The following is a 17,492-nucleotide window of genomic DNA, read 5'->3' on the forward strand; positions in this document are numbered from 1 at the left end:
TGTTCCTTGTGCTAGAGGCCAGATGCCATTGATGTTCCAGGTGGCTGGAGTCCTGGGTGGCTTCCACTTGGACCTTGTTGATCACCAGAAGTTTAACCAGGACCATTTTTTAAGGGTATACAGTACCTCTTTTTGTTGTTGTTAAGAAGTGCGACACTTACTGTAACAACTTCATGGTGAGTACAGACACCTAGTTTTCTAGAAAAAAAGCACTGAGTATTACCCAGACAAGGACTAGCCCAACATATAGCATTGTGGGTGCTTTAGATTTGCTAGATATTTATGTATGTCACTACTGCAGCCCGTATTTTGTTAGCCCAGTAATGGAAAATGAGCGAGGTCCCAACTAAAGAAGAATGGCAACTTAAACTGATAGAATATGCACAGCTTGCGGACTTAACGTATAGAATAAGACAGGGATCACCAAACTTTTTCATCAGGGGGCCGGTCCACTGTCCCTCAGACCTTGTGGGGGGCCGGACTATATTTTGAAAAAAAATATATGAATGAATTCCTATGCCCCACAAATAACCCAGAGATGCATTTTAAATAAAAGGACACATTCTACTCATGTAAAAACAGGCTGATTCCTGGACCGTCCGCGGGCCGGATTGAAAAGGCAATTGGGCCGCATCCGGCCCCCGGGCCTTAGTTTTGGGACCCCCTGGAATAAGAGAACAAGAGGAATTACAAGACAGAGAAACTAGTAGGAGAACACTTCAATCTCCCAGGACATTCTATACAAGATCTCAAAGTAGCTGTCTTACTACAAAAGAATTTCAGAAATAGACTGGAAAGAGAAGTTGCTGAATTGCAACTTATCACCAAGCTTAAAACCATGGAGAGACCTGGTTTGAACAGAGACGTTGGATTCTTATCTTAATATACATGATAAAGCGATCCCCTCGCTTTTTCATGCAAGACCATTTGCAGTCGTTTACAGTCATCAACAGCTATCAGTCAGTCAATCACCCATTTCCACCACCACCCCTCTGAGTGATACCCCTCCCCACCCTTTCTCTACATTTAAGCGCCTGGGGACTTCTATTTCAGTGTATCTGAAGAAGTGTGCATGCACACGAAAGCTCATACCAAAATAAAAACTTAGTTGGTCTTTAAGGTGCTGCTGGAAGGAATTTTTTTATTAAGAAGAACCTGTGTTTAAAGAAATTGGAAAATGTTTATTGAATATATGGGGGGGAATTGTGTACACTTGAAAACGTTGGCAGCATTAAGATAATTTATTTACACTTATTTAACAGTGTAAATAAGTTTTGATGGATGCAATAATGGAGTAATGAATGGTTTAGTTTCTGTAAAATATGCAAGGATTTATGATATGCAAAATGAACCATGGAAACAGAAGAAGGGAAGTCATTGATATTGGATTCCAAAATGCTCAGGAGATATACCCGGATAATGCCTCCTGGCCAATCACTGGGCACATAAATGAAATGTTTCCTCTTGTTTTGCTGCTTCTATTTCGTTTTGTTGCTTCTAGGTGACAGGCTGTACATAGTCATGGAGCTCATAGAAGGGGCACCGCTGGGAGAACATTTTCATTCTTTGAAGGAGAAGCAGCAACAGTTTACGGAAGACAGACTATGGCACATATTCATTCAAGTAAGGACCTGCGCGTATCTTCGTTGCTTTTCTTTGTCTTGTTTTTTGCTTCTAGGATAGTCATTCATCGCTGCTTATCAGTTAGGGATCTGTCCTTTTGCACTTTTCAAAGTGCGTACACATTGCCTGCGCTATGCAGTTAGTGATATATTGCGCCAAAGGTGGGATAAACTAAATGTCACTGGTGCCGAAGCATATTACACTGGAGCTTCTTGGATGAGGCAGTACAGAGAATGTAAGATTCTGGTGATCATCATCAGAAGTGAAAATGACAAAGCTTGCTGTCCAAGGCTGGAGTACGCACCACCCCTTCCCTTTTCTGAGAAATGCACAGGAACACAGGACTCCACCAGAAGCAATGCCATCTCTGCCCCAGCCCACCTCCCAGATACAGTGCTAAGAGGGCTGTGCATGGGAACCCAGCAATCTGACTTACGTCATTGGTTCATTGGCCCAATTATTGTCTGTGTTGCGACAGGCGCGGCGGTCCCTTTTTTCCCTGACACCGTTGGGCCATCCACTCACTTAAATATAATGCACCCACCTCACAGAACACAAGTTCCACGAATTCCCTCAAACTACCACAGGTTGTCTTGTGGGGGACTTGCGTGAGGGAGAACTTAATAATTTGGAGTCTCAGGCAGGATTTGTTCAAAGAAACAATAATGATTTCATTTAACAAGGAAGTTTATAACACGAGTGGATAAAACTTAGGATACTTCAGTTTACAATGTTATTTTACTTCAAGGTTTTCTCAGTTGTTTCACACTTAATACTTTAGTTCTTCATAAGGTGGTACTTTCTGTCAGTTACACACCCCTTAGACTACCCTACTCCGGACGTACTCCAAGTAATAGACCCAAGGTTTCACTGGTTTGGGAGTCTTCTCTTACTAGAAGAATCTCTCCCCTCCTGACTGGAATGAAACCTAAGTAGACTGTCTCTTTACAGCAGGCATCCCCAAACTGCGGCCCTCCAGATGTTTTGGCCTACAACTCCCATGATCCCTAGCTAACAGGACCAGTGGTTGGGGAAGATGGGAATTGTAGTTCAAAACATCTGGAGGGCCGAAGTTTGGGGATGCCTGCTTTACAGCTTCTACTTCTCCTGTCTCAGCCTCAGCCTCCCAGTTAATTCATGGCCTAATTACTCTTACAGGACACCACACACTGTCCTTCACACTAAGCTCAGAGACTCCTTTCTATAGCTTGTGATATTTTCCTCAGAGTGGATGCTTCTACCCAGAACCAACTCTCACTCCCTACCTTCCTACCTATCCTCCCAACCTACTCCAAAACCTCCTCCCAACACTCCCTCCAAAACTCACTAACTGTCTCTCCAAATCCTCTCCTTTTCAATTCCCCCCCCCCCCCGGGAACCTCGGCCAATCAGAGGCTGCTGCACATTAACCCTTTTCTGGCATGGGGAAAAGAAAATACTTAGGGACCCAACCTGCCCCAGCAAAAACAAACTTTTCCGTCACACCTGTCAGTGAAGCTCTGGGCTTTCAGGCAGCAGACATCGCCAGCCCAATCTGAAAATGCCAGGGATGGAACCCGAGGCCTTGCACATCAGGAGCTTTACTGTTGAGCTACAGCTCCTCCAAAGTTTAGTTGCAGCTCTTCCTGTAAGACGCTTGCTCCTCACATTCCCAGGTTCTAAGCTCCCCCTTGGTTATTGCTGGTGACTATGGCTTTGCACTTGCGCTAAGACTTTTCTTTGTTGTAAAGCTGTGTTTAGCTCTTCGGTATTTGCACAAAGAGAAGAGAATTGTCCATCGAGACCTCACTCCAAACAATATCATGCTGGGAGATAAGGATAAAGTAACCATCAGTAAGTACCGGTACTTGTTTGTAACATTGGACTGTTTAAGCAGAAAGTGATTTCTTTCCATTGTGAATTGCAGTAAATTAATTCAGAATAAATGAAATCACCAAACCATTTCGAATGCATATCTATAAGTGAAACCTTTTCTTTCCAGACAATACTATACTGTTTGTATCTTTCCTGTGTATGGGGAAACTAATACATTTCTTCTGAGTTGTTACTTTATTATTTAAATCCTTCTGTTGTTCATAGTTCTCAGGCTTGCTTCTGTTCTGTTTTTACACTCTTGTGGTTTCCTCCTAGTCCAGGTGTTTCATTTTGGTTTTCTAAAAAAGGGAACACATAAGCACGAAGATTTGCCACAGCACATTTTTGTTTTTCAAATTAGTATGCCTGGCCTTTCTCCAAAAACTTCAGGGTGACAATTGCTCTGTTTGGATGATCAAATTCTGGCTTAATAAGCCAGGATACGCACAGAGTTATTGTCTCTGTATTCTGCTTTTACTTTGCACGACTAGTAAAACAAGCCGGGAAGCTGTAGTTTACTATGGCTTTCTATTTTGCGAGAAACTGGGAACTATGGGTAGACTTTCTAACTAGACAGGATTTGGATGCCAACATTTAACCATGGAACCAAGAATCATGGTTAAGTATTTTCAATCATGTTGGAATTTGGATTCCAAATCCTAGCCTTCCCATTAAACATAGTTTTCAGTGTAAGGAGAAGCTGTGGTTAACTATGTTCCTTCGGGGTTTTCCTTGATCATGTGGAGGTAGGAACAAAGTGGGAACAAGGAGTCTTCATGCCAAATTTGTACATATTCTGGTTTCTTAATCCTTGATGTGATTGCCCGAACATGGGCAGTATTCACAATCCAGTAATGATATCAGCTCAAATATATACACCTTATTTAAATGTTATGCACACACACTGATGCATAGTTTTGGTGGTTGGAGGCACACCCAGTGCCTTGTTCCCCTTCCAAACATGAGAATATACAGTGGTACCTCTGGTTAAGAACTTAATTCATTCCGGAAGTCTGTTATTAACCTGAAACTGTTCTTAACTGTACCACTTTAGCTAATGGGGCCTGCTGCTGCTGTGCCGCCGGAGCACAATTTCTGTCCTCATCCTGAAACAAAGTTCTTAACCCGAGGTACTACCGGTATTTCTGGGTTAGCGGAGTCTGTAACCTGAAGCGTTTGTAACCTGAAGTGTTTGTAACCCGGAGGTACCACTGTAATTCAAATGGGCTCAATGTCATTGCAACTTCATTTGATGTAAAATATACTTTCAAAGAGCAACTGTCCAACATTTATCCAGACTGAGGCCAGCTTTGTGTTGAGTGTATTTGCTACTTGGCGAACAGTTGTTGAAGTGGGAATGGAATAAGTGGGTGGTGGGCAGTTGTGGCTGATATTGACCCATTATTGAATTTGTTTCAATATCTGTTTGACATACCCTTCAATGGTGCACAACTGAGCCCATATTCATTCAGCCTGGAATGGATACTGTTGAGATGGAAGTACCCCCTTGGTGTGTGTGTGTGTGTGTGTGTGTGTGAGAGAGAGAGAGAGAGAGAGAGAGAGAGAGCCAATCAGTAATTAGGTAGAAGGAAGGAGAGAGAGGTAATCTTCACTGTTGTTGTAAGTTAGGAGTTTAATAATTATTCATTCAATTAATTTGTTGCTTGGAGTAGGGCATGTGTCTCTGAAAGCTGGTAGCATGAATTAGGTTAGTGTGCTGCAATAATGATATCTTAGATGAAGAACAAATAAGCACTGTGGGGGTTTTTTTGGGGGGGGAGCATTAGCTTTGTTTCCTTTGGGGCAAATGAGCTTTCTTAATGTTTCCATTTCTCATTTAGGCTTCATGAATAATTAAATAGTGTGATTATGAGCTTCTGAGCATGTGTTTAAGTCACTGTGCACTTACAGCCAACCTTCCACCCCACCCCCGCAACAAACCTCGGAAAGACAAGGCTTTATCACATTAATAGCTAAATAACCATCAACTGTAATTGGACCATTTTGGGAATGGTTGCCTTGTCTTCTGCATCTTCAGGAGATGTAGAGCAGCATAAAACCCAGTAGGCAGCATTAGGAAGAATTAAGTGTGCTTTGAGCATAGCAAATCATGTAGCTCTTTGAGATGCCAATAAACGTATCAAATCTCTTCCATGAAGGTTGTGAAATTGCGAGCTGTTGATTAGCCCTTTAAGCCAGAGGTGAGGAATCTCTACTCTACTATATGCTTGTTTGACTACAGCTCCCATCATTCCTGATCATTAGCCGTGCTGACTGGGGTTGATGGGAGATGGAGTACAGCAACATCTGCAGGGTGGAAGGCTCCTCATCCTTGTATTAAACGGTGCCCTCCTTTATTTGCCTGTGCACAGTCACAAGAACACTAGAAGAGCTTGCTGGATCCGGCCAATAGCCCATCCAGTCTAGCATCTTGTTCTCACTGGTCCTGAATGGGATAACTGTGCCCTTGAAGGACCAGGTGTGCAGCCTGGGAGTCATTTTGGACTCACAGCTGTCCATGGAGGCACAGGTTAATTCTGTGTCCAGGGCAGCTGTCTACCAGCTCCATCTGGTACGTAGGCTGAGACCTTACCTGCCCGCGGACTGTCTCGCCAGAGTGGTGCATGCTCTAGTTATCTCCCGCTTGGACTATTGCAATGCGCTCTACGTGGGGCCACCTTTGAAGGTGACCCGGAAACTGCAATTAATCCAGAATGCGGCAGCTAGACTGGTGACTGGGAGCGGCCGCCGAGACCATATAACACCGGTCCTAAGAGACCTACATTGGCTCCCAGTACATTTCTGAGCACAATTCAAAGTGTCGGTGCTGACCTTTAAAGCCCTAAATGCCCTTGGTCCTATATACCTGAAGGAGCGTCTCCACCCTCATTGTTCAGCCCGGACACTGAGATCCAGCGCCGAGGGCCTTCTGGCGGTTCCCTCACTGTGAGAAGCAAAGCTACAGGGAATCAGGCAGAGGGCCTTCTCGGTAGTGGCGCCTGCCCTGTGGAAAGTCCTTCCATCGGAGGTCAAGGAGACATGACATTCAATGACTTTCACCCCACCATCAACCTAACAATGAACCAATCTATGCAAGAAATACATTTTTTGGACACTACTATAAAAATACAGGATGGACGTATAGACACCACCTTATACAGAAAACCAACTGACCGACAAACATATCTACATGCTTCTAGCTACCATCCCAAACATACCAAACAATCCATCGTATACAGCCAGGCCCTACGTTACAACCACATCTGTTCCAACTCTACAGACAGAGAATCTCACCTAAGAGATCTACAGCAAACCTTTTTAGAACTAAAATATCCACCTGATGAAGTTAAACAACAGATCAACAGAGCCAGACTGATACCTAGAGAGAACCTGCTGCAAGACAGACCCAAAAAAGAAAATAACAGAACACCACTAGTCATCACATACAGCTCCCAAGTTAAAACAGTACAACGCATCATCAGAGATCTACAGCCTCTCCTGGACAATGACAGCTCCCTTTCTCAAGCTCTGGGAGGAAGACCTTTCATTGCCTACAGACAGCCGCCCAATCTTAAACAACTCCCCACCCACAATAATACAACCACCAGACTTAACATGGACACTGGTACCAGAGCCTGCAATAAACCCAGATGCCAACTTTGCTGCCACATACACCCGGACAACATCATTACTGGCCCCAACAACATCCAACATACCATCTCAGGACTATTTAATTGCTCATCTTCTAACATTGTGTATGCCATCAAATGCCAACAGTGCCCTTCAGCTCTCTATATTGGACAAACAGGCCAAACCCTACGCCAAATTATAAATGGACATAAATCTGACATCAGGAACCACAAGACAGAGAAACCAGTAGGAGAACACTTCAATCTCCCAGGACATTCTATACAAGATCTCAAAGCAGCTGTTTTATTACAGAAAAATTTCAGGAACAGACTGGAAAGAGAAGTTTCTGAATTGGAACTCATTACCAAGCTTAAAACCATGGAGCCACCTGGGATGAATAAAGACATTGGATTCTTACCTCATTATGCATGATCAAGTTTTCTTTAGCTCCTCAGCCCTTGCTCCCCCCCCCCCCCGGACCAATTGCAGTCATCAACAGTCGTTAACAGCCATCTACAGGTTTACCACTCCCATCAGCCCACCACCCATTCCCATCACCCCCACCCCCACCCTCTGAATATACATAAGGGTATGGTGGATTCTGTTTCAGTGTATCTGACGAAGTGTGCATGCACACGAAAGCTCATACCAAAATAAAAACTTAGTTGGTCTTTAAGGTGCTACTGAAGTGTATCAAATGGATAGACTTAGTAAAAATGGAACCTGGCTATTTGCTTTAGGCTGAATTTCCCAGCCTTGACCTCTCCAGATGTGTTGGACTACCACCATCCCTGAACATTGGCCATGCCGTCTAGGGCTGATAGGAATCGTAGCCCAGAAAAGCTGGATGGCTTCAGATTGTGGAAGGCAGCTTTAGACCTCCATTTAATTATTTGTAAACTAGAATAACTTCCACAACTTTTATTCTGTTTAAAACATGTTGCAGTCTCTCGCTCTTCCAGGATTTTCCTAGTATCATCTTAATGTTAGCGGAGGGATTCTGTTCGTGCTTATATAATATATCTTCTTTTTAAGTAATGTATATATAATTGGCTGGCATCTCTCCAGTCCCCGGAAAGGAAAGAGGACTGCTCATTAGTAGATTTGCTCCCAAAGGTAACGCTTTAACACTGCTCTTCCACAGCTGATTGATGTAAAGGAGAGCGCCAGGTTCCTTACTGTGCATTTCAGAGGCACCATGTCCAGATATAAATTATACAGGATGGAATGCTGTAAGTTTAATTTCTTTGGCTGAACTGAACCAAGTGGCATGGAAGCATGCAGAACAAGCAAAAGGAAACAGCTGTATTGTCACGTTGCTCAAAGTGCAGGCATGTACACTGCAGCAAGAGTTGTGATTGCACAGAACTGGGAATGGGAATGTTTACCGACCCAAAAAGTTTGGTTGACCAGATTAATGGAGTACGCGGAGATGGACAAGTTGACTGGGCAGATAAGAGATCAAACAAAACAAACATTTAAAAAAGTTTGGAACACATTCAAACAATATTTGAAAGACTATCAGGGGAAATTGAAATTTAGACTGGTTTAGAACAGGGTCCCCAAATAAGGCCCGGGGGCCAGATGCAGCCCAATCGCCTTTTCAATCTGGCCCGTGGACGGTCTGGGAATCAGCATGTTTTTACATGAGTAGAATGTGTCCTTTTATTTAAAATGCATCTCTGGGTTATTTGTGGGGCATAGGAATTCGTTCATATTTTTTTTCAAAATATAGTCCGGCTCCCCACAAGGTCTGAGGGGACTGCTGAAAAAGTTTGGTGACCCCTGGTTTAGAATAACCTCTGTAAGAAAAAATACTAAAATATAGTGGGAAAACAGGAAAACAAACTCATAGATCTGTTTTCTTTATCATTATTTAGAAATACATGTTTAGCCATAGGAAAACTGACATGTTATTATGTGATTATATGAATGTAAATTAAAAGAAACCAATAAAGATGATTTGCAAGAAGAAAAGAAAAGAAGAGAATTTAGGTTGGTACGGGACTTTGAGCTTCGCTTACGCGCCCCCCCCCCAATATGTTTTCCCTGTAGTTTGCAGTCTCCCTGACTGCCTGTGCTTTCTGATCTGGAAAAGCCCCTTGCGGGGAATTACTTCCTCATACCTTACTCTGAACTCAGATGAAAGTGTAGCTGCCTGCAAAGGTTGCAGAGTGCAAGTCCTGGTGAGATGATTTGTAGAATGAAAGGACGGACATTCCCAAATGCCCCTTAGCAATCTCAAAAGCAAGGCAAGCGCATCAAAAACCTTGAACCGGAATTTCCCCTCCTTTTCAATAATTTTAAGATGCAGTCTTTTCTCCCCATTACTTGATGAAGCATTGTGCACAACACTAATTCTAACACTATACAGATGTTATGGGCATTCCACCCTACGGTCCTCCGTGTTACTATATCACTTCAGATTCTATTTGTGGATTTGAAACATTGTCAAAGCTTGCCTAGTAATGGAGTAGTCATTCCTTGCACAAGAAGGCATTTTACTATTTGTGCAGTTTATACCTCCTAGAAAAGTAGTTTAAGTATGAGACGGGCTGCCTTAAAACAGGCAGCCACTGCATGGTGCTGTTGCATTATGTTTAGTGCTCATTCAACCTTTTCCAGTAGAGGATTGGAATAGCTTTTGCAAGGTGCCCAAAACAGCCCATGAAAAACGTTAGCGTGGAATGAAATGGAGAGATGGCAAGACAGTGGAGTTACTCCAGCCTTGTCTTATTTGGTACTATGCTACTATTGTAAACTTGCAAGACACCTTTATTTTTATTTTATTTTTTAACAAAGCTTGTATTAGAAGAATGTGTGCGAGTTTTCAAGGTAGCATTAAAACCTCTTAGAACGTTACCTCTAGCTGAACTGATCTAAACATCTAAAACTGGCATTACATCCATCTAAACCCTAAATTGGATGCAGGTGAAAAAAGCTTTTCTCGAGTCAGGATAGTATTCCCAGTGGTTGTGTAAAGAATGTGGCAAACAGCTACTTGATCAAAGTGATCAAAGTGACCTGCAGGTACAGTTGGCTCCATCTCACACCTGTTTTCTGTATTTTTATTTCCTTTTACAGTGTTTCATACTGAATGCCAGAGCTATTGCAATCTGGTTTTTTGTTTTTGTTTTGTAAACAGCTACTGGTAGTGGCTATGGTATTACAATTGCGTATTAATTGGGGAAATAACAGGGCAAGAGGCATAAATGGGCGCCACAAAGCAACACATTAGCAGAGCCAATTCTGCTATGATACAAGGCATAGCTGCCAAGTTTCCCGTATTCCCTGGGAAACCCCCATTTCCCCAGCCATTTCCCGCTGGCAGCCCGGATTAAAAAACAACAACCCGTAAATCCGCCCGGGGAGGCTCCTTCTGCACATGTCTGGAGTCTCTGGACATGCGCAGAAGCGATTTCTGGCGCTGTGGCCATTTTGGAAATGGGCAGAGCATGCGTAGAAGCAACTTCCGGTGCTGCTCTGCCCAGTTCCAAAATAGCTGCAGCGCGACTTCCGGTGCCAATCCTGGATTTTTCAATCTGGGAGTTGGCACCTATGATACAAGCTGAAGCACTAGCTTCTGACAACAGAATCTAGGGCTAGTGCCATTTTCTTGCATCCAGTATCCAGTTCTCTGTCTAAAATAATAAAATAAAATAAAATAAAAATAGAGCTAAGCTTGTCACTTTTTACTTTTCAGAACCGAATAAGCCTGGCACGGAGCATAGTTCAGTTTAAAACGACCATTTAGAAGTTTGGCATTTGGATTAACTAATAGGTCATTGCTGTATAGGTTGAAGTAAATGGGTGGATCATTTAATGGTTTGGACACCAGCAGGAAACCAATATATTAAATTTCCAATTCTGTCTCATCCTTTGCCCCCCCCCCACCTCTGCTTGGGGCAAAGTAGGGTTTGCCGTGTCGTTCTTAGCCTTCTATTTGTAAAATACATATAAACACATATCATAGTATTTCCCTTTCCCCATATCCTGTTTGCTCAGAAGTCAGTTCCACTGTCTCCCTCCATGGGACTCGCTTCCAAAAGGTATGCATAGGCTTGCAGGCTTAGAGAGGTAAATACTGTATATTTGTGAGAAGGAGTGAGTTGAACATGGAAGTACTATGACAACTTATATCTTAGCATGCGGAACTTCATGGAGCATTGTTCAGGAGGTCAAACAAAATCAGTGAAATTACTCAGTGGTTAAAATCGATGCAGTTTTGAAAGGTTCAATCTGCCATTTTGATTCAAAATGGCATCCAATGGCATCCAAACATAGATGAAAACTTGTTCCTTGATATCAGGAACCACCATGCAGAATATGGTTACGATATCTTAAGAGCTGTCCAAATTGTTGTTGGCACCGTCAGTCTTGGAGTGCACCTCTGGAGGTGAGGTCAAATTGCTGTGGAATGACAGTTCCAGCTGTGGCTGCAGAACCTGGTAACTCATAATTTCTGCCTCCCGTGTGGTTCCCCCCCCTCCTGTGTTAGCAGCTGAAGTGATCTCTCCAGGGAACAAGCCTGGGCAGTGTGTATGTAGGTCCTGGTCTGCCCAGACAACAAGACCGCGCTCTCTGCTGTAGTATATATGGAGACAAATATATGGTTTATTTACACATATATACAACCTGAGTCTATAATGGAGGGGCTCCCAGCGTTAACTCCCCAAATGGGTCTTGTTTCTCCCATAGCTGCAGCCTTGGGTTCAAACAGACATGAAGCATTATGCTCTGCTTCTATGGCTTTTCCACTTGTTTCCTTTAGCAGCCTGCAACCTTTTCTGCTCTAAGTCACATCGCAGCCAGTGCTAAAACTCTAAACTTTGCCTTTCGTTCTTCTCACTATCTAAAAGAGGGAGGAGGTGCTCCACCCATTTCCAATCTGGCACATCTTCCCCTCTTTTTTGTTTCCTTAATGGTACATCACCTTGCCCTTCATTCACTTAATGGTTCCTCACCCCAGGCAATTGACCTCATGAGGAAGCTAGCCTGGGGTGATGAACCATTCAAATATAAGCTAGCCTGGCTTATATTTTAACCCTTGCTGGATCCAGGGGTTCAGGAGGCTTGATTAAATTCCAACACTTACTGGGTCCAGGAATTTGGGGGAGTCTGGCACCCGCAAACTCATACTTTGCCTTGAGGTAAGAGTTGAAACAAAAACTTCCACTGACAATTAAGATAAGTGACCTTTTCAAAGGTTGCACCCTACGATTGGGCTTCAGGGAATTGCTTCTTTTCAGCTGCTACCAAGAACAGTACCTGAAAAAAAGCTTAGATTAAATTCAAAAGTTGCTTAAGTAAGTGTGCCTATAGCTGGTATGTTGTTGAGCTTGGCATCTGTTCAGTTCTAATCTTCATAAATGGATTTTGATATCTATTTAAACTGTGTTTCGTTTCCAGGCTGGTGGCATAAGAGCATTAGAACGGACAAATTCTATAAGCATTATATATTGGTACCGAGCCACCTACCGCCTAAAAATTGGCCCGCTTTGCACATCAGAGGGATCTGGGAGGAATCAAGCCACAGTGCTGGCTACATATGAACCAGCTCTTGTGGTTTCTTTGGAGAGAAGCCAAACTGTGAATGCTGAGTCATACATAAATGCTAAGTCAGCACTGTAGATTTTTTTTCCAGCTTGGGAAAGAAAAGGGTGGTGTGTGTGTGTGTAATTTGAGCAGCGTGCACTGGCATTCTCGCTCATTCACAGTAAATCATGAATGGGCTTCCCATGACATGCGAACCAGGCCACTCTATGTCATTCATAAATATAAGAGTAGAAGATGAGCAAATATTATTGTGTGTTGCCTGATAATGCATAAATGAGGTGGTGGGGATAATATATCAAATAGGAGTGAACTTTTTTTTTTGCTCCAGCTATAATCAATAATTGAACCTGTTGAAGGAAAATAAATTTGCTTTATTTTATTTCCAGCTGACTTTGGTCTTGCAAAGCAGAAACAGGAAAACAGCAAGCTTACCTCAATTGTCGGAACAATTCTCTACTCCTGGTAAGAAGAAGAAAAGTCCTTTAGGTCTGCAAACTTGCTGCTAAAATGGTGATTAGTGGCCCCAAATATAATGTAGCCCTTATATAGGGAGCGGCAGTTTGATTCAGACAGTTAATTTTCCTGGGATATGTTTGGCTTTTTAATTCTTTTTGAGTAAAGCATATTATGACACGCCATCTCATTTTAAAGTGCACGGAAGTAAATATATCTAAATTCATGTGAAAATAGGCAAATCTCAACATGCTATCACACTTCATTTTTTTTGCTAATTAACTACAGTATCTACTCTAACAGTAATTAGAACCTTCAATTCTCGGAGGCATAGACTTCTTCTAATTCCCACTTTCCTTGTAGCTCTGTTAAAGTTGCCCAGTTATGTACAATCTAATGCACAGAATTGTCTTGCTTTTCCTAATCCCAGAAGTTGATTTCCCACACTTGGGAACTTTCACAGACGGGTTATATAAGCTTGCTCCCGGAGCATGTTTCGAAGAATGTGTCAGTTTGCCGTAGCAGTAGACATCTTAACTGTGAGAAATTCTTGCTCTATTGTTGGCGACATACCCACTGAATGGTGGAAATATGTGTGTAAATGTGGTCATCTGAATAGGCTGTTGCTGTTCACCTCAGATTGGCTCCCATGGCTCCCAGTTGCTTTACTATATTCCTTAGAAGCTTCTTTCAGTCCTATCAGTTGGCTTTCTCGTGGTCATGATAGTGTGGTGCTCACTAAATGATGGGAACATGCATGCCAATATGTCTTACAGAGGAATGCTTTGCATAACAGTGGCCCCCCCCACCCCATTCTTGCTAATTTAAAAGACAAAAGAGACATTCTTAATATGACATTTGTTGTTCTCTCAGGGGTCCGGCCCACGACAATACCCTTTCCCTTTCCCTCAGCTACATATAAAACAGACCCAGGGATCTTAGCCATATCTTCTTCTTCTCCTTTGGTGATCACTCATGGCCGAGTAAGAACGTCTTCCATAAACACGGTTTTAACAATGAGTCCGTAAGTGACTGTGGAGGCCAATTCTGGATCCACACGTCCTTCCACAGTGGGGACATTGGTTTCTGGGCGGGAGTTGATCACGGTGTGGATTTGCCAAGCGTGCCTTCCTCTTAGCACGTTTCTCCCTTGCGTCCTGAGTTCGAGTGTCTTCAAAGCTCACGACACCTTTGGTAAAGGCTGTTCTCCAATTGGAGCGCTCGCAGGCAAGTGTTTGCCAATTGTCGGTGTTTATACTACATTTTTTTTAAAAAAATGGGTGATTGGCTTTCTCTTCTTGACTTCCCAGTACATTTCCGAGCACAATTCAACGTATTGGTGCTGACCTTTAAAGCCCTAAATGGCCTCGGCCCAGTATACCTAAAGGAGCGTCTCCACCCGCGTTGTTCAGCCTGGACACTGAGGTCCAGAGCTGAGGGCCTTCTGGTGGTTCCCTCACTGAGAAAAGTGAGGTTACGGGGAACCAGGGAGAGGGCCTTCTTGGCACTGGTGCCCACCCTGTGGAATGCCCTCCCTTCAGATGCCAAGGAGATAAACATCTATCTGACTTTTAGAAGACATCCAAAGGCAGCTCTGTACAGAGAGGTTTTTTAATGTTTGAGGGTCTTTATGTTTAGTCATGTTGGCCACATGACCAGGAAGCTGTCTGCGGACAAACACCAGCTCCCTCGGCCTATAGAGTGAGATGAGTGCCACAACACCAGAGTCGTCCGCGACTGGACCTAATGGTCAGGGGTACCTTTACCTTTATGTTTTAATATTTTGTTGGAAGCCACCAAGAATGCCTTGGGCAACCCAGTCAGATGGACGGCATATAAATAATAAAATTATTATTATTACCATCCATAATCTGGGACTCTGAACCCTGCAATCGAGAAGCCCATATACGTTATAGGTGTGATGCCCAAAATATGACCTATGACCCAAAAAGCAAGCTAAAAGAGCATTTGGTTGTAAGGAATTAATTGTGTGATCCGTTGGCTCTCAGCTAGAATGACTAGTTAAGACAAAAGCAACTACAGACCAAGCGAACCCACTTGAAACTGACGTTGTTCTTGCTATAGGGCCAAGAAAATAACTTTCTCCATCCCCATGTTTGGGGATTGTTTGCCAGTCTAGACCTCCTGGGTCTATTGTAGAGACAATAGTTTCTGCAAAAAATTACATAATGGCTCCATAGAAGTGAGATAATTGCATTTTATAGGCTCTGGAGGTACAGTTTATAAGTTCTCTGTTTTAACGAGCAATAAGAAGAAATATTTATTGAGCCACGGCAGTGAAATAAAATTGTTTTACACATTGCAACAAAAACAGAGTGTTTGCAGAGTGCAACATAAACACAAATAAATGAGCACAATTTGCAGCGAATCAAGTATTGGCTCTATTGGCATTCAGGTGTTGCTTTTAACGTAAGAATCTGAGAGAGCCACATTTTCCAGTGAATATTTGATAACATTCACAGCAGTGTTCTTGCGGCATGAGGGGAAGGAATTTTCCCCATGACGTGGGAGGGCAAAACAAAGAAATGCAAAGTAACTTCTTCATCAGTCTTTTGTGTGTGGCTTCTCAGTCAGCAAGGAGTGAAGCATACAGCGTAGAAGGCAAAGTCAGAACTGAAAATGAAACTACATGCCCATCTGAAATGGGGTAGATCCTTCTGGCCAGTTTCAATTCTGCCTTTTGTGGGAGAGCAGAGTTGATTATTGACTCCCGGATTTCACCTGTGAGTTGTACGCTGCTTTTTCTTTCTCTCTTCTCTGCTCACTCAGCTGTTAGGCAGCGATTTGAGGATCTCTGTGCCCAGACTCCAGGAGCAGGGGTGGCCCAGACCTCCAAGTCATTCCTGCCTCTGGGGCACCATGGAATTATCCATTTCCTCCCCTTACCCAGCACTGCATATAATCACATTTAAAGAAAGCAGAACCCCCAGCAGTGATCAGAAACCAAGCAAGGAGCAATGCAATCTTGCACATGGCAAGACCTTCTCTGTTATGGTACCCATCTCATTGATCTCCTCCCCTAAAGATGCCCACCTTGCTCCACCCATGTTTAACTTTCACCATCTAGTTGAAACCTTCGATTTCTTAAAGCAAAGCTTTCAGCCTTCCCCCGATTGTTCTCTGTATATTTCCCAGCCTGATTGAGCTGTTGTTGCTTATCTGTTTCATAATCTTTAATTTTCGTGTGTGCTCTCTGTCCTCTTCCTAGGAATACATTTTACCTTTGGAAAATCAACTGACACTTTTCATTACTCTTTGCACTGGAAGCTTTCAGCAAACTATAAGGAATATAATTACTGCATATGCTACACAATGATAAGCAAATATGTTTCCATCAGCACAAGTAATGCCATCACTTCTTTCTGTAAAACAGAGGGAAGAAGAGAGATCCATCATGGAACCATCATAGTTCCTTCCAGATGTTGTTGGAGATGCTTCTCCCATTATCCCTAACCATTATCCATGCAGGCTGGGGTGGCTTGTGAGGGTTGAACAACATCTGCAGAGCCCCACTTTGGCTACGCTTGATGTAAATAATATCGAGTTAAAACTGCCCACAATTCTGCCTGGAAGAACAGATAAAAAAGAAAGCCACGTTTCAAACTCTGAAAATAGAGAGCCATGTGCAGTATTATTATTATTATTATTATTATTATTATTATTATTATTATTATTATATTTTTCAACTTATACACCGCCCTATACCCAGAGGTCTCAGGGCAGTTCACAACAAGACCACAGCATATAAAATCAAACCAATAGCAGTGACCCAATGAATCCCCCCTCCCCGAAAAAGCCACATTCTAAAAAGGTGTTGGATGTCAATAAGATCAACCAAAGGCCTGGTTAAAAATGAGCATTTTTGCCTGGCGCCAAAAGGTGTGTAATGAAGGTGCCAGGCGAACTTCCCTGGGGAGAGCATTCCATAGATGGGGAGCCACTGCAGAGAAGGCCCCGTTCTTTTGTTGCCACCCTCTGGACCTCTCGAGGTGGAGACACACAAAGGAGGGCCTCAGAAGATGATCTCAGGGACTGGCTAGGTAAATAACAGCAAAAAAAGAAATAGAGGCAGAACTACATGTTGAGTTAACAGAAGACACAAGAAGAGGGGTTCTTTAGAAGTTTCCGAGCCAAGTCTAGGGTGTGTGTTTTTTGCCATTTGAAGTGTGCTTTTTGATTGGAAGCTCTTCCTTGGAAGGCTGAACTCTTCGACACAGGCTGTTCAATCTGGGCTTAGCCCATTTCAGCCTTAAAACTTTCCTTGCCTTACAAAATCCTCTAATATCATCAGTATATCACCCCCACAGTAATTGCTTTTATTATGACCTTTGCACAAAGAATCATCCGTTGAAAAC

The 17,492-nt window shown here is 43.0% G+C and overlaps 1 protein-coding gene across 5 annotated transcripts in view; it reads left to right on the forward strand.

The window, feature by feature from the left end:
- NEK10 (NIMA related kinase 10) overlaps positions 1 to 17,492 on the forward strand; it is a 110,572-nt gene that overhangs the window by 46,579 nt on the left and 46,501 nt on the right. For all 5 annotated transcript variants that reach the window (XR_004693485.2, XM_060280658.1, XM_035130104.2 and 2 more), the window contains exons 21-23: positions 1,502 to 1,623; positions 3,354 to 3,456; positions 13,050 to 13,125. Coding sequence is in view for 4 of the 5 variants with exons in the window: in XM_060280658.1 (XP_060136641.1) it covers positions 1,502 to 1,623; positions 3,354 to 3,456; positions 13,050 to 13,125 (301 nt within the window). In the remaining variant the exon portion in view is untranslated. The remainder of the gene's footprint in view (positions 1 to 1,501; positions 1,624 to 3,353; positions 3,457 to 13,049; positions 13,126 to 17,492) is intronic.

The sequence above is a fragment of the Zootoca vivipara genome, chromosome 12, assembly GCF_963506605.1.
Source record: "Zootoca vivipara chromosome 12, rZooViv1.1, whole genome shotgun sequence".
NCBI classification, from domain to species: Eukaryota; Metazoa; Chordata; class Lepidosauria; order Squamata; family Lacertidae; genus Zootoca; species Zootoca vivipara.